General features: G+C 45.1%; 1 protein-coding gene across 1 annotated transcript in view; it reads left to right on the top strand.

Annotated features, from left to right (window-relative positions):
• The window catches only part of USP43 (ubiquitin specific peptidase 43), a 920,725-nt gene that overhangs the window by 693,556 nt on the left and 201,694 nt on the right, over positions 1-25,475 (top strand). Inside the window, exon 8 of the mRNA XM_085616819.1 lies at positions 14,061-14,172. Coding sequence (XP_085472945.1) covers positions 14,061-14,172 — 112 coding nt within the window. The remainder of the gene's footprint in view (positions 1-14,060; positions 14,173-25,475) is intronic.

Raw genomic sequence — 25,475 nt, 5'->3', positions numbered from 1 at the left:
TACTACAAATTACATGCACACTCGAATGTGGGTCTCAATGCTCCACACTTGTGCTGTGCACTGCTGCACACATGCAATGAATCGCTTCTGATAAGTGAACACATTTCTCCTTGTTTGCATCTGCTTCAAATAGTAATTTTTAGAGCAAAACCTGGTCTGTCGTAGTAGATTAGTCTTTGTATCAAAACCTAAGGGTGTTTGTGCTTATGTGCCCCCTTGATGCAAAGTGAAATGTGCACCTTTCGAGGAACACAGCTTATGCGCTGGATAGGAAATTGAATCTTCCACCTTGCCTCAAGCTAGAATTGCCACAAAGTTTTATTAAATCTATGCCTCTGTGTCTGTCTACTATACAGGCTACCTCTCCATTTCCTGAGTTCCCCTCTTTTTCACTATTCTGGCCTTGTAAAGGCCAGTGCAAAGGTTTGCCACTTGTTGACCTAGCAAATAGAGCTTGTGGAAGCACAGTATGTCTTTTTGGTCTCTCCAGCTATCAGATAGGGAGATTGGTGGTGGTGACAGTTTTATACCATTGAAAAACTCAATTTTATGATGGATACAAAAGCTGCATTGCACCATAGTCGAAAATACCAAGTACATAAATGAAAGAATGCTAAGCATATCCTGCATCGATTTTTGGAGTTCTAGCATTAGGAATGTATTAAAGACTTTAATTGGAGCCATAAACAAACCACATAAAAACAAAAGAAGCTAAACAAATAAAATCAATAGTTGCATAGCAAGTAGTTCGACTTCAGGAAGGTTGAGTGAGCAAACCTTTTTGTATGCTGCACACTGTGGAGGTAGAAGCGCAGTGAGGAATCTCTGTCCATTCTGGCCCTAGTTTCGAGTGCTCCAGTGTTAGATGCATTGCTTATCGCACCTAAGAAATGACAATAAGGTGGGGTATGGTATTGAGTGTAGTAAATAGCACCCATTATGAGTGTCCCCTAAATTGGGGCGTAGCATGTAGATTTTGATGCTTATTGCACTAAAATTGGCACGTCCAAGTATTATCTGTGCCTTTTTCTCCTATTTAATGTGGAATGCATTTTTTATTGCACTCAGTATATAAAAGGTGTGATAAAAACAGAAACGTCATTTTTCTGAATTGCTTTGCGTAACAGTAGCTAACACGCATCGCGCATCATCAAGTCATTCGTAATGAAGGCTATAGTGTTGCAGGCTGATATTTAAATTTATCATATATGTCATATATGGGTATGTCATGAAAGGTGGTGCCTACTACAAAACAGATCATAACACTGCAACTGGCAAGCCCTTTTATACATAACCTAAATTCATGATCCCCATTATTATCCAGAATAGTTGTTCAAATGCATAGAGACGTAAACAAAAAACGCATAATGAGACTACACGTTGATTGAGTAAACGATCCCTTCTTGTATCTCCCTCGTCACACCCGCTCTTCTGCTTATATTAATTACTTGCCATAATGTGGGATGAGGGTGGGGTTGGGACTTTTTTGATAAGTTCATAACTAGTGCTCCTTATACCTGTGTGATCTTTTATGATTTTTTTTTTTTTTACATGTTAAATTGCATGCAAATGCTTATTGTACATTTCTTTATTCATATAGAACTGCCGTAAAAACTGTTTGCACAGCCACTGGCCTGTCATAAATCTATGAATGTACCTTAAACCTAAAACATTTCTGCTTGACTTGGAAGTGAATATTTGTCCATTCGACGGTAGACTGCGCTGGGCTGAAATCAGTGGGATAGTACATTACCTACTGAATCCTGGGCTTGGGTAGCTGAGATCTTTCCACAGTCATGCCTCTAAACATTCAGGTGCAAAAATAACAATTGATGGACAGAATGCAGAACAATGTCATACATTCACCCCAGTACAGAGATCTGGGCCTAAATCCATCGTTTTTTTGCTCACCATGCCATTCCAGTTTGAACCCAGCCATATGCAAATCAGTCTTGACCCTGTGCCCCATGGGAACAGTCCAGCCCGAACTGCCAAGCCAGGTCCTCCCTGGACTGGAAACAAGCATCCTAGGACCGGTTTCGGGCTTTCAGCCCTCGTCAGCCAGGATAGCTTGATTCCAGTGGCATGGAGAGCAAGGGACTCACGTCTGAGCATACCCTTCCCACTTGGGGTGACAAATGCAAAAATAACAATTGATGGACAGAATGCAGAACAATGTCATACATTCACCCCAGTACAGAGATCTGGGCCTAAATCCATCGTTTTTTTGCTCACCATGCCATTCCAGTTTGAACCCAGCCATATGCAAATCAGTCTTGACCCTGTGCCCCATGGGAACAGTCCAGCCCGAACTGCCAAGCCAGGTCCTCCCTGGACTGGAAACAAGCATCCTAGGACCGGTTTCGGGCTTTCAGCCCTCGTCAGCCAGGATAGCTTGATTCCAGTGGCATGGAGAGCAAGGGACTCACGTCTGAGCATACCCTTCCCACTTGGGGTGACAAATGCAAAAATAACAATTGATGGACAGAATGCAGAACAATGTCATACATTCACCCCAGTACAGAGATCTGGGCCTAAATCCATCGTTTTTTTGCTCACCATGCCATTCCAGTTTGAACCCAGCCATATGCAAATCAGTCTTGACCCTGTGCCCCATGGGAACAGTCCAGCCCGAACTGCCAAGCCAGGTCCTCCCTGGACTGGAAACAAGCATCCTAGGACCGGTTTCGGGCTTTCAGCCCTCGTCAGCCAGGATAGCTTGATTCCAGTGGCATGGAGAGCAAGGGACTCACGTCTGAGCATACCCTTCCCACTTGGGGTGACAAATGCAAAAATAACAATTGATGGACAGAATGCAGAACAATGTCATACATTCACCCCAGTACAGAGATCTGGGCCTAAATCCATCGTTTTTTTGCTCACCATGCCATTCCAGTTTGAACCCAGCCATATGCAAATCAGTCTTGACCCTGTGCCCCATGGGAACAGTCCAGCCCGAACTGCCAAGCCAGGTCCTCCCTGGACTGGAAACAAGCATCCTAGGACCGGTTTCGGGCTTTCAGCCCTCGTCAGCCAGGATAGCTTGATTCCAGTGGCATGGAGAGCAAGGGACTCACGTCTGAGCATACCCTTCCCACTTGGGGTGACAAATGCAAAAATAACAATTGATGGACAGAATGCAGAACAATGTCATACATTCACCCCAGTACAGAGATCTGGGCCTAAATCCATCGTTTTTTTGCTCACCATGCCATTCCAGTTTGAACCCAGCCATATGCAAATCAGTCTTGACCCTGTGCCCCATGGGAACAGTCCAGCCCGAACTGCCAAGCCAGGTCCTCCCTGGACTGGAAATAAGCATCCTAGGACCGGTTTCGGGCTTTCAGCCCTCGTCAGCCAGGATAGCTTGATTCCAGTGGCATGGAGAGCAAGGGACTCACGTCTGAGCATACCCTTCCCACTTGGGGTGACAAATGCAAAAATAACAATTGATGGACAGAATGCAGAACAATGTCATACATTCACCCCAGTACAGAGATCTGGGCCTAAATCCATCGTTTTTTTGCTCGCCATTCCAGTTTGAACCCAGCCATATGCAAATCAGTCTTGACCCTGTGCCCCATGGGAACAGTCCAGCCCGAACTGCCAAGCCAGGTCCTCCCTGGACTGGAAACAAGCATCCTAGGACCGGTTTCGGGCTTTCAGCCCTCGTCAGCCAGGATAGCTTGATTCCAGTGGCATGGAGAGCAAGGGACTCACGTCTGAGTATACCCTTCCCACTTGGGAAGGGTATTCCCAGACGTGGGACCCGTGCTCACTACGCCACTGGAGTCAAGCTATCCTGGCTGATAGCCAGAAACCGGTCCTAGGATGCTTGATTTCGGTACAGGGAAGACATGGCTTGGCAGTTCGGGCTGGACTGTTCCCATGAGGCACAGGGTCAAGACTGATTTGCATATGGCCATGTCTAAACTGGGGTGGTGTAGTGGGCAAAAGAACGATGGATTTAACCCAGATCTCTTGACTGGGGGAGAATGTCTGCATTGTCAGCATTCCGTCCATCATTTGTTTGTTGTAACGCTTTTCGCCCTAAGTGGGATGGGTATTCCCAGACGTGGGACCCGTGCTAACTACGCCACTGGAGTCAAGCTATCCTGGCTGATGACGGCTGATAGCCAGAAACCGGTCCTAGGATGCTTGATTTCGGTCCAGGGAAGACATGGCTTGGCAGTTTGGGCTGGACTGTTCCCATGAGGCACAGGGTCAAGACTGATTTGCATATGGCCATGTCTAAACTGGGGTGGTGTAGTGGGCAAAAGAACGATGGATTTAACACAGATCTCTTGACTGGGGGAGAATGTCTGCATTGTCAGCATTCCGTCCATCATTTGTTTGTTGTAACTCTAAACATTCAGGACCAGGTGTATGAGGGTTTTTGTGATCATAAAGCCTGGTGTGTCCAAATCAGCAGGATTGGTGATTCCAACTTCACTCTACTGAAGTGACATTGCATGTCTGAAATTGATTTGTCACTCATAGTGCCACCATTACGATTCCTGGTGACTCAAGAAAAAGGGGCAGTCGGAGACCACCTGCTTCCTCCTTGTAACTCGGATGGAAGTTTGTCGATGGTTTGTGGCTGCTTCTGTAGCTCCGTGTCGGACTGAGACAAAAAGTAGACCCAAGCACCAAAATGAAAGTTGCCCCCATTAGCGAACCAGGTAGCTAAAAAAGTGGCCTACATTTGCAAATCAAGCCAGCTTTGAACTTGTAAAGACCCACTGTATGAGTATTTTGCAAGGTATGGAAGGCTGCATTCATTTATGTTTTCTGCAGGCAATATTTTTGGTAACAATTGGGAAATCACCAATAAAAAACGGCCTACCTGGCCCTAAAACAGATCCAGAAACTGCTAAAAACCGGCCCACACACTGACCTGTGAGACCAGCCCATCAAATGCTGTCTGATTGACCTATGGGCCAGTCTGACCCTGTCTGTAGGCGCAAAAGCTGGTGGTTCCCATTAATAAAGTGGGATCCGTTAATGAGAGCTGCTTCTAGAGTGCAAATGACAGTTTTGAGCAAAAATAGGAAGCAACATATTTTGAATTGCAGCGACATTTTTGTAATTATATCTGCTGCTTTTTTTGTAATTTTTTTATGTTTCACAAGCTTGATGTAAGGGCATTGGGGTAAGTAGGTGGTAGCAGGTGGGTTGTGACTGAGGCAGAGGAAGGAGTGCGAGTAGATGGGTAGAGAAAAATGGGGCAGACGACTAGTGATTAAGGAGGTGGGGAGTAGTGTAGGAGGCAGGTGATTAATGAGTGAGGTGTGGGCAAAGGTATCTCAACGATACCCTTACCCTTGCAGTTTGGTTTGTAGTAGTTGTCTTTGACCGCACCTCTTGCAACAAATATAAGTGGAAGTATATATCAATTCCACAATGACGAGTTCAATAATGTTCGGGCTGATATGGTACCCAGGACCCTACTACCTGGGATGCCAGCACACAATGGTCCAAAAGTTCCTCTGGGTAAACAATGAAGACAGACACCACAGCAATGGAAGTCCAAACAGAGTCAGTTCATTAAATAATGGTTCTTCTAGATACAGTAAGCCTTTGATTTATTGAAGACAAAAGTCAGGTAACTGTAATTCGAACATGCTTGTTGTGAACAGCAGAAAACAGCAGATGGATATTTTATTGCAAAGTGATTTCTTCAAGGCTAGATAAGTAATAATATCCTTGTTAGAAGTAAGTGGAAAAGTGTCGAGAGTCAAAATCTGGTTGTTAGCCAGAACAGAAGTGACACAAGAAAATGTCCCCCGGCCGTTAAAAATCAGTGGATGGTTTCTTGCCTCCAAAGGTTAATAATTGCTCAAGACAAAGTGTCTGCCGTGAGCGTAGTTTAAAGTTAATAGAAGGCCACAGATATTCTGTGGTCTAGAAATGCAGAAATGTAACGCCCTCTTTAGCGATTGAGTGCAGTACAACCATTTGACTATGGACCATAATAAATATCTATTGATGGCCCACAGTTTATATAACCCAATATATACATCGAACATTGAGTATCAGTCAAACCGATCAGGCAGAGACCTTGATAGGATCCTGCTGAGGTTGAGCAAACATTGTGTTCTTTCTTGTCCTAGGACGGCCATACCAACATGCGCACTTGGATATCTCCAGGCAGTTTCTTGGCGATATCTGCAGGGCTCAGGAACACAGGCTTCCAGTTCCTGCTGGAGCTTGAAACCAGCCCACTCTGCCCAATCCCGGCACTTCTCTCATGCTGGGCAATATTAGCAGGAGAACGGCATCTGGATCGGCTCAGGGCACTCTCTGAGCCTGTGTGCATCAGGATCCAGGAGCTGAAGAGCGCGGCAAGGCACAGATAAGTTGTATTTTTTTTTGTTGCCCCCACGCTGCCTCATCACTATTCCCTTCTAGCGGCCGCCACTGTGTGCAGGTGCAGCTGTGCCCAGATCTAGGCCACCACAGTCTGCAGCATGCACCTTCACCTGTCAGTGGGGCTGGCCTTTACCATGTGCAAGTTGGGCCTGCGCCCAGGGTGCTGACCTCCAGAGCGGCACTGGAGCTCCCTGCAGCAGTCTGCCTTTGACTTCAGTTTAAAGAAAAGTATCTATAAACACCTTTTTTCTGAAGGCTGAAAGAGCCCTTGTCTGCTTTTTGTTTGGTTTTCTTGCCATTGCACTCCTTAATCTTGCCCACCTCACCTTCCCTCAGTCCTCCCAAATGTTCAACATACAGACAATTAAAGAGACTAAATGGTAGAGGGTGTCAAATTTGGTGTCACCCTGAGCACTCTCTGAGCATAGGCCAGCTCTGCCTGTCTGTTAGCGTTACCAGCCTGTTTGCTGGCACGGTGGGCCCTGGGCCCGCCACGCTGACCACACTTAGAGCTGAGTGAACGTGGAGTAAAACCCTGTACTACAGACAGCAGATTTGTTCATCATCCAGCATCTAGAAGGTTGCAGGACCCTTCCCTGCTGTCACATCGCATACATTACTACCAAAACGATATACTTTATGGCTCCCTTCACATGGCCAATTGAAGCCCATATCACATAATGGATCAAAAGGTGAGCTGGAAACAACTGCATAGAATGGGGGTTCAGCTTGTATTTGCAGCCTATGCACAGCCGATGTCCATTACAGGGTGTGAAAATATCCCAGGACATAGCTTCAGAAACTTTCTTTTTTTGAGGGGGGTGTGAAAGTGTCTCATAAGTTGTACTTGGCACAAACGTGTGTCCCTCCAAGGCTCTCTGCGTCCTCTCACATGGTGAAAAATGCATAGAAGTTGGTAGGTCTGCACATAGCCTGGCTTTCACAGCATCACTCTGTGACTTTATAAGACAGGCTACTGTGGGTAGCAGTGGACCCAACAGCAATCAGCAGGAAAGATCACTGGCGCTACCAAACAGAACTGGAGTGGACTGCCCAAACCTGTACCTGCCCTGTCCCAAACATGTACCTGCCGCTGCCGAGCCACTTCCTGTATCTTTTAAAGAAACTAAAATGGGAGTTCTATTTGCCAGGTCCAGTATGAATCCCGATTAATTCCCTTTAGTCACCCGTCCACCCATGAACCAGGTAAATTGCAGCAGGGAGTCTGTATTATAAATTGGTCATTTTGTTCCCATTGCACCCAAGATTTTTCTTGAAAAAACATTTGGAAGTATGAGTGCCTCTATTTAATGTCCCTGTTTTTTCATTCAACTTTGCTTCTGATGGCCTGGACAGAGGAGAAGAGCCTTTATTTTTATTCAGATTCAATCAATCAGGGGTTTATAAAGCACGGCTACTCACCCGTGGGGGTCTCAAGAGTTGGGGATGGGGGTGAGCGCTGCAGATCCGTCTAAGCACTGGGTTCATTCGAAGAGCCAGGTCTTGAGGTCCTTCCTGATTGGGGCAGCAATGGGGATTGTTTGAGGTGGGGCATGGTGTTCCAGGTCTTGGTGGCGAGGTAGGAGAAGGATCATCCTCTGGTTCTGGTCTTGTGGATCTGTGGACAGTGGCCAGTGACAGTTTTGTGGAGCAGAGGGGTCTGTTGGGTGCGTGGAATGATTGATGAAGGATTCTTAGTTATATTAGAAGATTTGTATAATAAGAAGGAAGGGCCCGAACACTGGGCAGATCGAATATTCTTGTAGAATTTAATAGTGGTAAAAGGGGTAGAATTATAAGGAACAGAACAAAAAATACCAGAAAAATACAAAGGGGAAAAGCAAGACAGCCAGGGAAAGAACAGGAGAGATGGGAAAGGAGAAGCAAGATGTGTGCGTGTTCAAGTGAGAAACATGATCTTCAGTCACAATTGGTAATCTTGAGCCAGAATAAACCACAAGACCTCATGGGTAAAGTCTCTATTTGTAACATGCCCATGAGTTCATCCGTTCTGTTGTCTGTTATGCTGTCATTTACATTCTGCATGTCACAAAGTAAATTGTCTTTTGCCACAATTAGCTGCTTGTTTATGTTATAGACCTTAGAGGGTTGAAAGGATTAGTTAACCAGTCTGCAATTTGAACATGTGTTGCACGCCATACCGAGTTAAGTTACATACTGCTCTCAAGCCCTAAAATTGGCATATGAACATAGAATCCATGTTTCGCATTGGCTAAATACAGATATACCTCTTCAAACCCCCTAAACTTCTTATAAAAAATTGGCGTTTACTCGCATTTGCCCATTCAAGACCGATATTTATGACTCCACCACTTTGAAGGTTCACCAGCTGTTATCACACCTGGGTCGGGTGGTAGCACTGAAGAAAATGGGCAATGCCCAAGGAGCAAAGGGGTAGGTGGACTGCATCAGTGGTGGAAGTGGCCTCGCCGGTGTCTCCATATGGGCTTGTTTGTGTTTTTGTGCAAGGGAGAGTGAAGGCCTGTCCCAATTTTTCTGGTAGAATCACCTATCGGTGACCTGTTCCATAGCATCTCGAGGCAGGTGCAAAACTAATCTTGGACCATTTCTGACTTCACGAGTTGAGCCCCTTTCCTATTGGTGGCAATTCTTGGCATATTGTGGGGGGGTTTAGTGAAACGGCTTCTTAAAATGCATTGCTGTGCCAGGGTTTTTTTCACAATTTTTATTGGGGATGTTAAAACACAAACACTCTTGGGGTCAGGCTTCCTTGGCACACAACGAAGGTATTGGACTGTATCATAAGTGCCCCATCAGAGCTTGCCTTTAGCAAGTTAGGTACACATTGGCATCTAATGCACTGTTTGTGCTCATTTATTGAAGGGAAGAACATTTTTACAGCCACCTTTGTTAACCAATACCCTTTACATCACTCCACTTCTCAAACGTCAAAAGCATTGACTAACCATGGCACTCCTCGAGGAGTATTTTCCCCATGCAGCACCAAAACCTAACCCACCATTTTGGAGTACCGTACATATCTATACGGAGCTGTAGGTGGTAGCTTGTGAACACTGAGGATGTAGCAGCAGCATGAATTGCTGGAGATGCCAGGGACTGAGAAGGGCAAGAGCATCATTTGGGATCATGTAGAACAGTAGGGGAGGGATGGTGCCCGATAGTATGGGAATGAGGGAAGGTTCCTAATCGCGCCCCATAGCCAAAGGTGCTGGGCGCATGGCTCCTCTGCTATTGGTAAGTAATAAAGAAGTAAAAGTCAAATCTCCCCTTGGGAAACACCAAACCCCACATATGTATTACAACCACTCTCAGACCAGCATACAGAAGCTAGTAGGATATACTCTCCAATTACTTGAACCTAAGGACTACTGCAGTATGAAGAGACACTAGGCTAAAATTATGTATCTTCTCATATATCCTCTCGCTATTGGACCATAAAGCGTCTCATTATCGATGGCACTTGATGCTCCTTTCTGAAGTCAAGGATCCAGGGTATAACCAGGGGGGTGAAGGGATGCTCGCTGTATGTAGTGGGAGGCGTAGCGGCTGTTTTTGGACTTGAGAATTCCTGGGTAGGTGAGAATATTCCTTATTCGTCCACCCTCACGTATAACGTTTGTCTGGGTTGCTCTTCCTTGGGTTTGCTGCTCTTTATTTACACTACCGACACTAGATGATCCATATTTGTTGCCACTTGCGTCAATTTTTTTTTAGGTTAACTTCAGTTATTGTGTACACATTTCCTAAACTCCACATACTCACTGCTAGGTCTGTAAGTCTTTTGCATCACGTACTTTTGTTATTTTTATGTTGTAAAAGTAGTAATTCCTGCAAGGAGCAATCATTCAAAAGCATTCATGATGGTGGGTCCTGTAATGTTCATCCTGTTACAACCCGTGACTTACGTCTTTGGTTTGCAAATTACTGTAGTGGTGAATTCGATAGTTTGTTTAGCCACTTACATTTTATGGCTTATCATTTGTTTGGGACTATTTGCATAATAACACTATACTAACACTATCTTATCTAGCTATAGATAGATATTTAGAGAGATCTAGCTCTCCATCTATAGATAGAGAGAGCTAGCTCTCTGTCTATCTGTACATATATGTTTATTCTGATTATTTTGTGAAGTGGTAAAGGCAGTACTGCTTTGGAAAGGAACTGCCAACGTCAGGGCTGTACACTGCATAGGAATCTGCAGAAGGGTGCACCAATAGAAATGCAGCAACCTGTGATTACATAGGGTCTGACTAGGAGTGTCTCATCCAATAAAAGTTTGTCACAGATATTAAAAATTGATCAGATGCAAACATCATCGGATACTGAGTTTTTGGGGAATAATATGCCGAATTTGATTTTACTGCACCAAATTCTGCATGGTAAAGTAAATACCATACACCTTTCCCCCAACCTGCCATAATTTAACAAAGAGTGAGATCTTGATTGCACTTAGTAGTTACCAGGCGAAGTAAATACCACTCAACTCACAATTCCAATCCTTGTGCAAACAGGGGTTTGTGCAGGGGTAGGACAACTCTGAACCAGTCATAAGCAGGGCCTTAATGGGCAGTTGTTAGACATGGCATCTGTGGCATGGTTTCCCCTGACTTTATGCCTCTACCTCCCGTTTTTTTGATGCTGTGCTGGATTTCGTTTTTGAGGGCTTACATTCTTTGGGCACTTTGCCACTGCTGATCAGCATCAAAGTGCAAGTGCCGCCTGTCTAAATTACTGTTACAATTGGTTATCCCCGATTGGCATATTTGATTTACTAGTAAGTCCCTAGTAAAGCTCGCTGTGTGTGCCAGGACCTGTGAATCAAATGCTAGTAGTGGGCCTGCAGCACTGATTGTGCCACCCACCTAAGTAGCCCTGCAAATGTAGCTCGGACCTGCCACTGCAGTGTCTGTGCGCAGTTCTGAACTGCCATGATGACCTGGCAATTGCACCCACTTACCAGGCCTTAACCTTCCCTTTTCTTACTTGTAAGACACCCATCAGGTAGGCACAAGGTACACCCATGGGCAGGGTGCAGTGTATGTGAAAGGTAGGACGTGTACTGGTGTGTGTGTGACGTGTCCTGATAGTGAAATACTGCCAATTTCTTTTTCACTATTAAAATCTATCCTACAGAATACTTTAGAACATGTTACAAGTACCATTGGAACAAGATAGAGGAATAAAGTTTAGGCTCTCTGAACCCACATATTTTAGTAAAGATAGATTTCAAATTGTGTGCTTAAAAATGCCCCTTTTAGAAAGTGGGCATTTTCTGGTTTAAACATTGTGTGCCTTTGCCTGTTAGTGGATTGACGGTCTGGTTTTGGAATGACTGGGACTGCGGATGTGCATTCACTGTTGACATCCACTGGAGTTAAGGGGGTTAAGATGTGCCTGGTCCTTCCTGGATGACTCAGAGCTGAGCTGAAAAGACCTGGACTACATCTAGAGTAGTGGGAGGAGTTTACTTTGCACCTGAATAGGGCCTGTTTCCCTTGCAGAATGCTGTCTCCACCCCCTGTGGTCATACTGCACCAGTGAGGACAGAACTGGGGTAGACTGGGCTCAGAGACCCTTTCACAAAGAAGAACAAAGACAACATGGGGTATAAGTAGTGGACCTTGAACCCCAGAACTTTATATCACTTCTGGACTCAAGAGGAACCTTTGCCAATGAGAAAGCTGGAGAGCTGTGAGGAGGAGTACTGCCCCTTTGCTGTGTGCTGTGTAGGGTTGGCTTGCAGTTGCTGCTTCTGCCACGGACAAGACAAAGATGGGAAGTTTGCTAAAGAAACCTGCTTGAATAAAAATCTCCAAGGGCTTGTGTGTGCTGGCCTCCTGTTCTGAAGTCTCAGGGACACAAAGACTCTATTGCTGAGAGTTCTGACCTGCCAGGAGGTGCCTATTCCAGTTTTGGGCATCTGGAGGTTGTTCCTGCTGTTGGAAGCTGGAAGCAACTTGAAAGAAGCAAGAAAACCTGTCTCCGACGCCGTCAGCGATGCCGCTGCAATGCCGTGACCTGCTCCGAGGCCAGGGGCACCACTTGTGAAGTGCACGATGCACCAGAGCTCCGACGGCCATCGATGCCTGCCGATGCCTGCAGCTATCGGCTGTGCCCAACGCCAGCGCATGCACCGACTTCGTCACCGCCAATGCCTGCATCAAGTTATCGTGGTGCCGATAACTGCCATGGGTGACTCCATGAACTCTCCGACTTAGCATCATTACCGGAAACGGCGCCCCACTGCCAGCGCAACCGACTTTCCCAGTCCTGGATTCGACACGTCACCTCCTAGTGAACACGACGCCTCGCCCCCCCATGGCAGCTAGGAAGTCGACCTCAGCACCGAAGCATCACATCCACGACGCCGTGCATCGTCATAGACTTGGTTATCTAAAGGTACTGTTTGTTTGGGGGTCCGTGTGACTCCATGCCCTACGCCACACACCTCATGGTTGATGCTGTACTTTGGATTTATTGCTGTCAGGACGTCGTAATAGCCCCAGATGGAGCTATTTGTTTTATACAAGTTTTATTGTGGAAAGAACGGTTTTTAAGTACTATTTTACTATCTGTATGTTGGATTTTTGTCATTTTGGTCTTGTGGAGTTTAGATAAAGATACTTTATTTTTCTAAACTGGTGTGGTGTCCATTTGTGGTGTTATCACTGTATTACTATGTTTTTAGTACAAACACTTTACACATTGCCTTTGGGATAAGCCTGTATGCTCGTGCCAAGCTACCAAGGGGGTGAGCAGGGGTTATCTAGAGTGTGTATCCCCCTTACCCTGGCTAGAATTAAGTATCCCTACTTGGACAAAGGTACCTACCTCTGCCAACTAGAGACCCCCAGTTCCAACAGGAGGGTATAACAAGATAGCAGTTACTAGGCCATTACTGACAGAGTGATTGGTTCTAGGACTACCTGCACACACTGCGGCGTCCTCCTACTTCTCTTCACACAAGACAGTCTGGGCTGAAATGGTTAACACAAATTGTGGTCCACTGGTGTGATAATCCAAGAGGGACGCGTGCAGGCCTTGCAGAGAGCTGAGAGAGGTGTCTGGTAGAGCCGTGCTCATCACTGGTAGCTCTCAAGAGCGGTGTTGATGGATACATTGCCCTCGAGGACACGATTGGTCTCGCCTGTGCCTCTTCCCCTGTGGTGGGCTCTTCTCATTAGTTTGAAGGTATCTCTGCTTTCCTCTGCTGCTTTTCCCTCCTCTTCTGAAGGGCTGGCAGGCTGGCTTACACTTTAATCCCATGTTATCTGTGGGCCTTCGGGACATAATTCTATGTTTTTACAGAAATGAATGCATTTTATATATGACTCTTTACTCTTCCCGTCTCAGCATGGATTTTGAGAGGGGGAGGAGGGAGGAATTTAATACTGACCATAAGCCTAGAATTGTTTTTTATCACTCCTATCAGTGAATGGTACCTCACTCACAATGTCTTATACTGATTACCTACTGTACTGTTCGCTGTCTAGAATTTAATTGAGTCACAATCCTATCAGGGTGGTTTGATGTGAAAATGTGTATTTCAATTGTAATTTGCCTGCAACATGCTTATCTTGATGAGGCAACTGAAAATGCGTGAGGCGTTCCTGTCCAATGTTCTTTCGCATTATGCTGATGTGATCATGTATTTTAATGCATTCAATCTTTGGGATGTGCAGGTTTGGGCCACCTTTGCTCACGAGAGAAGACCGGGCGATGTCCTGGGATCAGCTGCAGCAGTGCATCCTGAACAAAATGCGGTACCTGATGAGGAGTGAGGCTCAAGTGCAGGTCAGTGTGATTGCAGGTGAAGAGAGTTGACCATGGGTCAGGGTTGTGCTCTGCAGTGTTGTGCACTTCACTGTGCCCCACAGTAGAAACATCAGCATTGCTGATTGGTCGTTTATGGTGCAAGAAGAACAGAAGTGGCAATCCCACACAAAGGATGCTTGCTTTTCTGCTTTGCGATTCTTCACAGATGGATTTGGGCCCTCCATATAGGGGCAAACATATCTGTAAGGCAATAAGAATACTTCCAAAAATTCCTGATCATATGACATTTTTGGCAGGCTGGTGAGCAATCTGCTGTTTGTCATTGCAATCCAGAAAATGCCAGATTTGTTATACGAATGCAAAGCTGTCAGTGTGTGCTTAAAGTATGCCCATAGTGAGTGGCGTTCAACTTTACCTTTCAGAGTGTAAGACATTGTTTTATTTTAGATTACCTTTGAATCCTGTTAGAGACAATCCCTTCCTTTGAGCAAGACTATATTTCATTGCGTGTCACTGTTTCCAAAGTAGTGCCTATTCGTAGACTGAGTGTGAGTGGGACTGTACCGCATTAGAAAGGATAGCTTTCCACTAAGTGGACAGTATAACATGGAATGTGACCACCTTTCATTGAGTGATGCTGTGATCCAGTGAGTGAGTGTCTGTCTTCTCTGTTGATGACTTTCTTCAATAGAAAGTGATTATATTCCACTGAAAGTTGTTTCTGTCCTTATGATCTGACTATCTTTCATTTAATGTGACTACCTCCTACAGTGTGTGGCAGGGCCTTTGTATGATAATAATGCATGTTGCATGCAAGACAGTCCTGACTGCATGTTAACATGACTGCATTTAATACCAAGGACTGAATGTAACGGGCATGGAGCCTAAGAGTGAACGAATCATTGGAATGGTAATGCTAACAGTGTGTGCTTGATAGCCATGTTTTTGTCTAGAAACTCCAGATTTATTTGTCACAGTTCATACTAGCAGGACAACAAAGGAGCTTTCTAACTCTCTGGTGCACACATATAACTGTGGTTGCAAGGGAGTGTACATTGTGAAGCTCATCCCTGAGAGCAAGGAGAGGGTTGCAGCACTAGTTTCCATAGCTTCTGTATGCTTCTGCAAAGGAACATTCCACATGTTTATGGCAAAGCAGGAGCTGAGCACCATAACACGTTGGCAGAGCTCTTTCAATGTATGAGTGATATTAATTTGCATATAGTTTATAATGGCATGACAAACAGCACCATTGACATAATCACTTGATGGCATCCTGTATGCTGTCACCTATGCATTCTGCCAATTGCTAGCCCTGGAAATGCATAAGTGGAAGCCCTTATGATGGGATTACGACACTTCCCTATGTCCTGGCATTTGCCTCGTGTTTTCTCTGTGTTCAGATTCACTTTATCCCCCACCCTGACCTCGAGAGCCGTGCAAAGGTTTTGCAAACATAACGCTGGAATCTGCAATGCCGTCTGTGCTTTTTAATCGTGTAGTAAGAAACAGGAACCAATGCAGGTACCATCCATAGTAGAGATCAAAATAACAGTTCTCTTTACCCTATTCCGCATCTTCAACAATTACCAATAATAAGTATCCTAGAATATTCCTTTGTTTGATGATATCTGCTTGGGTTTGACACCTGTTCACCATATGTGCCAGCTGAGCAATTTTTGTGAACCTAACCCCCAGATGACAAGTCTCCCCTGGGTGTGTCTTCCAGTGATGCTCCTTGGTTCTTGGTATTCTAGGTACAATTGATGATTACTAATTGTTTCCTACAGGTCTAGCAACATGTTAAGCTGCGTCCGGTGCAGGTAAGAGCGGCGGTGAGGGCAGGTTGGGGGGGGAGGGGGAGGGAAAAAAACCCACTTACCTTGCACTCGCTGCATCACTGACTCAGCGATGTGGCGAGCGCAAGTATGTGTTTTTCTTTTTTCTTTTTTTTTTATTCTATATTGCCGTTGTATGTTGACTCCCTCCCCCCCCCCCCCCCAACCATTCCCCCTCGCCACACCCCCCTGCTCTTACCTGCACCTGCCATGGCTGAACGTGTTGCCCTCCTCCCAGTGCTTGCAGTTGCCAAGCAATGCACAGGCCTCCAACCTAGCTGAGCAAATGAGATGTGGGCTCTAGTTAAGGTTCTGACAGATTTAATGGTGCAGTTAGTGTGGAACAGGAATCCCTGTTGCATCTCATTTACAAGGCCAATAATTCGGAATCGGGCTAAATTTCAGACAAAGCAAGTCAAATGAGGCCCACAGTAAGGGCTGCAATTTGGTAAGAGGAGCGCCTACTTTGTGCCGGTTGTTGTAGATGGTAGACACTGGCATTCTTTTTAAGATTTTGGCTATAGACCACTTTAGCGGTCTGCAGGAGGTCCTGTTGTTTCCAGTATATAACAGAATTAGTTTTGGGTTAGCTCCTTGATTATGATTGGATGACTTTGTTGTCTATCTCAGTTGTCTGCTCTTGATTTAATGGCTTTCCTCATATTCTAGTGTTTGCCTCGCTCAAGAGCATCTCAGTCTGAGTTCTGACTGGATGAACTGTCTTCTACAATGGCATATTTGAGAGGGCTGTTTATTTTTATTTTAAGCACTCCATGAGAGTGCATGTGTTTCTTTTCTCTCCTTTTTTCTGCCCCTCCACGCTCTCCTTTGCACTCCATCTCACTCAATTTATTTAATTTTCTTGTTATTTTGTACAAGGATCTGGCATTAGCATAGTCTTCCAAGCTATTCGCTCCCTTTTTTTGTACGTCATACACACTTGTTCAAGTTTTTTTTACATATTAATTTACCATTCTATCATGAACACCTATGTTACAAAGGCAAATAAAAAACGGCCACCGTACAATATGACGCATGTCTCCACTTTGGTGGACATATTGGAATTATTTTTATTTAATAGAAAATTCATTCCAAACTTACCAGCTATGCATGTATGTGTGCTATTGGCTTAAGGCTTGGCCCTTTAGGGGCGAGACCTATTGTCTTTGCCAATACTTATGTTAATAAAAGACCATTACAGCCTAAAGTCCTAGTCGTAATAGGTAGGGTCCACACTGAAGGTGGTGTAATACAATCAGACCTAACTTACTTAAAACAACGTATCTAAGCCTAACTTACTTAAAACAATAGTGAACCATCATAGCTACAAATCTATTTCTCTGCATTAGGTTGTTATTAATATTCTGCAGGGGCGTCATGAACCCCCTGCTTTAGCAGCTACAGCGAGTTCTTCATGGGCCTCTTCTGCAGCTGACATAATTAACGTGAAAGGGTCAGTGGGTGGGTGAGTGAGTGAAATGAATAGAGGGCTTGATGAGTGAAAGGGTGGATGGATGGGTGAGTGAAAAGGTGGATGGGTAGATCGATGGACGAATCAGTGAAAGGATGGATGGATGAGTGAAATGGAGGGTGGATGGATGAAAGGATGGATGAGTGAAAAAAACAGGCAGATGATTGAGGGTAGATGGATGGATGAGAGAGAGGATTGGATGTAAGCATGGATGGGTGAAAGTATGGGTGGATGGATGGGTGGAAGAATGAATGGATGAGTGAAAACATGGATTGGTAAGTTAAAGGGAGGATGGATAGATGAATGGAGTGAAAGGGTGGATGAATGGACAGAGTAAAGGGGTGGATGGATGAGTGAAAGATGGTTGGACGAATTAAAGGATGGATGAGTAAAAGGATTGAATGTAAGGATGGATGAGTGGAAAATGGATGGGTGAGTGAAAGGGAGAGCAGCTTGATGTATGATAGATGGATAGATAAGTGGATGGATGAGTGAAAGGGAAGGTGGGTGGATGGATGAAAGGTTCCATGGATTACTGAAAGAATGGATGGATGGGTGAAAGGGAGGGTGAATGGATGGACAGATAAGTGAAAGTGTGTATGGATGAGTGCATGAAATGATGGATGGGTGAAAGGTTAAATGGCAGTGGTGGCTGGCATCTACGGGGGGCGGGCGCATGTACATATAAAGTAAAATTAAAAAGGACACCTTACTCGATAGGACCTCCTTGCTCCAGATGCCCTCTTTGCTACTGCAGCCCGGCCACCAGGAAATTCCCTTGACCATTTAGGGTGCTGCTCTTATCAGCATGAGAGCAGCACCCTGATTTGAGGGAGCAGCCTCACTAGGCGCTCCAAAGCGCTTTGGAGGCATGTACTTGCTCTAGCCCAGCTGTCTCAAAACAACTGGGTTAGAGATGTTTAAAGTGCGCATGTGTGGCTGGCCATTGCAAGACGGTTAGGCAAAGACATGCGCCCTTTAAACATTGCATACACAGCTCACCCTTCTCCCTGCTGCTATCACTTAGCAGCAACCGCGCCCCGTCCTGACGCTCTATTCGGGACAGGGGATGAAAAAAAATAAAATGGTAATGTGTTGCCATTTTATTTTTCATCTTGGGGGCATTTAAGTGAGGCAACGCTTCTCCGCTTCAACGGAGGAGCTGCCCATGGTAAATGGATAGATGGATGATGAGTGAAAGGATGGATGAGTGAAAGGCTGGATGGATGAATAGAGTTGGTGGATGGATGGACAGAATGAAAAAGTGGATGGATGGGCGAAAGGATGGATAGATTGATGACTGGATGGATGGATGGGGTTGGAGATGGAAGGATAGGTTGGGATGTGGATGGGTGGACAGACGGAATGGTGAAAGACTCAATGATAGAAAGAATGAATGGGTGACAGACTGCAAAGGCGAAATGGTGGATTTTAGTGGTTGGAGGGAAAGATTGAAAGGATTAAATAAATACATGTTTGGATGGAAGAGATAAGACTGCTCTTCTGGGGAGGGGTGTGATAACTTGCTTCGCCTGCTTGGTGCATACGAGCTTTGGCTCGAAGTAGGGGGTATTTTAATTTTCTGGCTAATCCCTTGTTATTCTGCATGAATTTTGATTACCTATTTGGCTCACTCGAGGAGAGAGGCGAAGGCTTTCACATGTAGTGGATTTTACGTTTATAATGGAGCCGAATAATGAAGTGTAGCACATAAATTGATGCCCTATAAATTACTTTTTCATCCTGTTCGAGATCTTCTTTCTAGGGAACATGCCTCGATGTTATATTCAACATGCTGCACATGTGTGTAAAATAAAGATAATTAAAAGTAACAGAGGGTCTCATTCATGTCGCCTTGGTAACCGGTTTATCCAACAGTAATACATCCAAAGAAACAATGGCTGTTTTGATAGTGCTTCAGATATATAATCATCTACTGGCTCTAGCTTTAATTGTATAGAAGATTTGCCCCTTTTCATTAATCTGTATGAATGCAGCCAGCTTCCACTTAATTTCATGAACATTATTCAGAACCTTCATCTTTGACAGCTGAAACCTGATGACAATCAATTTCACAATCTTGGAACAATAGTTTACCTACAGTGAAAATAGAATTTGTGAATTCTTAGGCCTAATGAGTGCAAACACGTGGGCTCAATTGGAATGCTTCTGACTTCCAAACCCCTTTCTATTTAAATAACAAACAAACCAATTTAATAAATGTCTTCATTAAGCTAATCAATACAATGAATAGGTATAACTGACTGAAGGGTGTGTTTCATTAAATAAAAAAGTTCAAACAAACAACGTTACCACAAGAGTAAGTGCAATGACTCTTTCATAAGAAATATAAAATGCTGATTAGTGTGGCTGTTTGGCAAAATATCATTGACCGAGATATCGTCTGACATAAATATAGTGTCCTAAATTTTGTTTGCAAAAATATCGCCCCCTTGAGTGTAGATTTTGTTATTAACTCCAATTGCTGATCATTTTTTTAAGCGCTATGAAGGGACATATTGTACACAATATTCTGGCCCAATTACTACGAATACACGCTGAGAATGAAGAAACTTTGACCAAGAAATATGTAAGCGGAAATGGATCACAGTTTTGATGATCACTTTGTTAAATGCACTCCTTTAATTCTTAGGAGAACACCTTATTCAGGAGTTGAGTGGGGCAACCTTGCAAATCGACCTATCCTAGATATAGTTCACCAGTAGTAACAGCTGATTGGATCCTACAAACTTCTGAACCAAATCTGTCAGGTTTTTATATTGATTGAATCATTTTTATAATTGCATTGTTTACCATTGTTTCTATGACAATATTCTCCGTGCGCCAGTTTAAGCAAAACACAGTATGAAGCAACTCACTTTTAAAGGTAAAGTGATTGCTCCTTTTTCAAGGAGAGACAATTTCCCTTGGCATGCATCAGTAGGATTAGGTCGCATATGGAATGAAACAAAGACACAGAGGCACAGATTTGCTGCGTTTGTGTGATTGCTTGCCTGATTTATGGTGGCAGTGCCAATCAACTTTAACACATCAAAACTATTTTTACGTCAAACGTGGCCACGAGTTAAGTGTCAAAATCGCTTTGCACTGCGAGGAGCCATCCACCTATAATCTATGCAACTGTGAATGTGAGCCCTGTGCCAAAATTGCTTTGTGTTCCGAGAAGCCATCCCCACAATCTTTACAAACTGGATGTTTTACAGCAAGAACAGCACAAATACACATAGGTTTTCAGGCAAAGCAGGATCTTTGCATTAAATCCTGGCATCAAATGAAACCAGGTGCAAACAATGGGCAAGTGGAATATTGTGTGATGTTCCTATGCTTAGTGAGTGTAATTATTGTGAAATTACATATTTTTCATGCCCAATTATACTTTTTTTTGTTTAACCTTTTTATCTAGGACTCAGGACTGAGACACAAGTCCTAAGATGGCTGTTGCTACATTGTTGTTGATGTGGTGGTAGCAGCCAATCAGATGGCAGCTTGAGATCTGTGGGGTCAGCGGATCCTCCACAGCATGATATATACAAAGATTTTGAGCATTAATTGCTTAGAAACTATTGAACAGATTTGCAACACACGTTCTGGACCAAGACCTAGCTTTCTGCCAAATTTGGTGTAAATTCGATTAGTGGTTCTTGCAGTAACACTCTTCAATTTTCGTATGGAAAAATGAATCTGAAAAGTGTGTTTTGGGATGCTCTTTTCTCAGTCCCCGCTTGACGGATCACCCCGAAATTTTCAAGGAGTTGAGGTGGATGAGACTTTTTTTCTTGGAAGTGTGGTGAAGATTCGTCTAATAGAGCCAAAGTTATTAGGACAACCTAAAATGCTTTTCTTATGGAAACGCAAATCTAACTACAACTACCCAGTGGAGACCACTATATATGACCTGTCTTTCTTTCTGCAATAAACTAATACTGATATTTGTTCCTGGTGTAGCCCTGGACTCCTTAGTGACACAAGGGAGAATGCTTCAGATATAGAAGCGGAAATTAGGCCCTCAGATGAGGTCCCTGGCATGGGTGCTGGATGCCTTCTCCAAACCTTTCATTGTGAGAAGGGTCTTCTCTGACCCTTTCATTCAACCTAAGCTGCACTATACATTGAATTACACCGTGCATACAAATACTTGAGTTTTTAAATGAAAACCATTCAGAATTCTATTTGTATATGTCATGTTTTTTAACATTAGTTTATGTACCTCTGGTCTCTGCACCGCTACCCCTGTCTGGCTCCTCGAGACCGGGACTCAGCTCCCAGTCCCACAGCCTCCCGTTCAAGCCTGCAGTCTGCCCACAGCCTCCCTAATTAGTTGTGTGGTGATATTGGGTTAACTTTTCCTATTTACATTTGTATTTTGGTTTGTTTTCTGGTTTCCTCTCGTCCTGTTGCATTGTTGTTTCTCTGCTGTTTCTGCTCTACCAACCATTTTTCACCCAATTCACAGCCCCTCCCACCCCAGGACTATTTATGGAGGCTGCTGAGTGGCTCCAGTATTAGCCTATTGACCTCCGGTCTCTGCTCCACTCCCCCTGTCTGACTTTTCCAGACAAGGGCTAGGCTCCCAGTCCCATAGCCTCCCGTTCAAGCCTGCAGTCTGCCTACAGCCTCTCACTAATTATCTGTGTGATAATTTTGGGTTATTTTTCCCCGTTTACTTTCATATGTTTACCTGCATCGTGTGTGTATTTGGTTTGTTTTTTGGTTTCCTCTAATCCTGTTGCGTTGTTTCACTGCCGTTCCAGCTCTCCCTGCTCCTGCTGTTTTTTGCCCGAACCCCTGCCTTCTGCACTGCTCCCCCCACTTCCCCAGGACTACTTGTGGAGGCCACTGTGCGGCCATGCTTCTGGAGTGCCGAACGCTTGCCAAAGGCAAGCCCTTCTGCACCCTTCCGTGCATGGACCACCCCCAGCGCCAGGACTCCTGGCCTCAGCCACCACCCGCTAGTAGATGGCCAAGGGGCTCCTGCACCTGAACCCCGGACACCGAAACACCAACTGCCTCACATCCTCATCAGGATCTACCAAAGGTCCCTTCACCTGCCTCCACTGCCGCCTCTCTTGTAACACAGCCTCCGATGATTCCAGCGCTACTTCCACTCAGAAGACCATGAACAGACCGGGACCGCTCCAGTGCATCCTGATCAATGCCCACTCAATCCGCAAACATGCCATGGACATCTGGGACACCATCATCACCCTCTCCCTAGACATTGCCTTAATCACCAAAACTTGGCTCAACCCCTCCTCAAACATCGACCATCACCACTGACACTCCCTATGGCTACAAGATGATACACCGAGATCGCACAGACTAACACTGCGGGGGCATTGCCATCATCTTCAAGGAAACCATCCAATGCTCAGTCACCAGCGACGACCCAGTGCCTCTTCTGTAACACCTCAACTTCTGACTACAAACCGATACCAAGGTCACGGTGAGAGGCACCTTGCCTGTAGATCCCAGGGACCCGACCACCTTTCTGTCATGCCATCTCCAACCTCATTGTCTCCCTTACCATCGATTTCCTCCACTACGTCCTGGTCAGCAACCTCCCTGCCAAAATCACCTCCCTGCTATCTAAGCAGCTAGCGGTCCCCATCTGCTCAATTATGAACAGATCCATGAAGGATGGCAGTCTCCCCCTATGAGTGGAAAGCGGCACAGATTATCCACATCAGACAAAATCCTAAAGCCCCCTTGGACGATGTAGTCAACTATCGTCCCATCTCTCTCCTCCCTTTGCAGAGCAAACTTCTAGAAAAACATATCAATAAGCACCTATCGGAATTTGCAGAATCTTCAAACTGCCTAGATCCCTCTCAGTCAGGGTTCCGACCTAGCCATAGTACAGTCTGCACTTGTGGCGGTCACCAACAACATCAGAATGTCCCTGGATAATGGTCAAGCAGCGCTCGTGGTGCTGCTTGACCTATCCGCTGCCTTCAATACCATCCTCACCAGATCCTTCTCAAGAGACTGAGGGACAGTGGTATCCAAGGGAATGCCCTAAAATGGCTGTCCAGTTTCCAACCAGACAGAACCCAGACCATCAATTTGGGCTCTTTTCACTCCCAGACCACTAAAGTGACCAAGGGAGTACCAAGGGCTCATGTTTGAGCCCCACTTTATTTAACATATATGTGGCTCCCTTGGCAAGCTTACTGAGGAAACTAGGATTCTGTCCTATCTCCTATGCCGTTGACACCCAGCTTCTACTCTCCTTCGACAAAACCAACCCTAACACTCAGACCACCTTCACAGAGTGTATGAAGGTCATCACTGACTGGATGAGAGACAACTATCTGCAGCTTAACGCTGAAAAATCTGAGATCATGTTGTTCGGAGACGCGGCAACAAGATAGTCCCCTGAATGGTGGCCTGAGGATCTTGGCTCTGCCCCAACCCTTAAACTAGTGGTAAGAAATCTGGGAGTTCGGATAGATCAAACATTAACCCTAGAGGAGCACGCTACTTCTACGGCCGGGGCTTGCTTCCACACACTGAGCCTTCTACGAAGTGTGTTTCCCTTTTTGCCATCTCACACGTGGAAGACTTTAATCCAGGCGTTGGTGCTTAGCCGCCTGGACTATTGCAACGCTTTGCTTATTTCAGCTAAGGAGAGTTCTGTGAACAAATTGCAGGTGGACCAGAACACTGCAGCCCGCCTGGTTGCCAATGCCCCGCCCAGAACAGCTTCTCTTCCCTTACTTCAAAAGCTACATTGGCTCCCAATTCGAAAAAGGATAACATTTAAGATCTGCTGCATGGCCTACAAATCCTTACATGACCTAGGTCCCAGCTATCTAGCTGACACATTTGTCAGATACCAGCCATCCAGGTCACTCCGGTCAGGGACCAAAGCATTGCTGCACATCCCACGCTTCAAAAAAAGCTTGTATGGGAGGCAAAGCCTTTTCCCATGTAGCTCCCCTATACTGGAATCAACACCCTATCCAACTACGCCAATGCACTGATTTCCTGGTATTCAGAAAATTGCTGAAAACCCTACTGTTCTGAGGTATCACTCCCTGGTTGGCTATAGCAGTCTTAGTGTGGAGATACCCCGGTTGGAGTGATTTGGGCGCTTTATAAATCAAATTTTTAAAAAAATCTAAATCAATTTCCACATCGATGATCTCAATGTCGCCAACTCTCCCACCCTCCTGGACAACCTCCACAAGTCAAGTCAGAGGCACGTATATAGCGCAAAACATATCACTCCGAAGAGTCTGATGGCGCTTGCAGCGGCTCTGGACAGACGGAAGAGGAGTTACTGGTCAAACAACCACGACTTCGAGTTCTTCCGAAAACAACTGTGAACAGGGATGGAGCGCAGGTATAAGGGCATTTTATTCCAGGAGGACGGCGCAAGATACGAGAAGGATCTGCCACCTTGTCTCGTTGTGTATACTCTAAAATGGGTGAGCAGTGACACAGTGCTAGACCGAAGTGTCCTCTGAGGCTTATACCGGTAAAGGTTTTTAGACCAATATTGCGGGCCTTTCCCATACATATGTTTATGCGTGAGGCAGAGGACTTTGAAGAGAATTTGCTTTCTCACCGGCAGCCAGTGTAACGTTTTCAGACATGGAGCGGAAGATGTTCTATGCGGAAGGTTCGAGATCATTCTGGCCGCAGTGTTCTGTAGAATCAGTAGCTTATTTAATAAGTTTTCATTAATGGACAGCAAAAGCGCGTTGCCATAGTCCATTCAATTTGTAATGAGTCTCTGAATCAATGGTTTTCTAGCCTCCATGGCAATCCATTTGAAAACCTTCTGCATAGTACGCATTATTCCGAAGCATGTACTGACAATATGGTTTATTTGGGCTCTCATGGATAGTTGATTGTCCATGTAAAATCCCAGATTGCGGACCACCTCTTTGGGTACCAAGATCGGATGGCCACCAATCGGGCGACCAGTGTTCAGACGCTTTCCCAAAGAGCATGATTTCTGATTTAGTACCGTTCAACGGAAGATG

Source organism: Triturus cristatus, chromosome 7 (genome assembly GCF_964204655.1).
Source record: "Triturus cristatus chromosome 7, aTriCri1.1, whole genome shotgun sequence".
In the NCBI taxonomy this organism is placed as follows: domain Eukaryota; kingdom Metazoa; phylum Chordata; class Amphibia; order Caudata; family Salamandridae; genus Triturus; species Triturus cristatus.
This window is presented reverse-complemented; position numbering and strand designations above follow the sequence as displayed.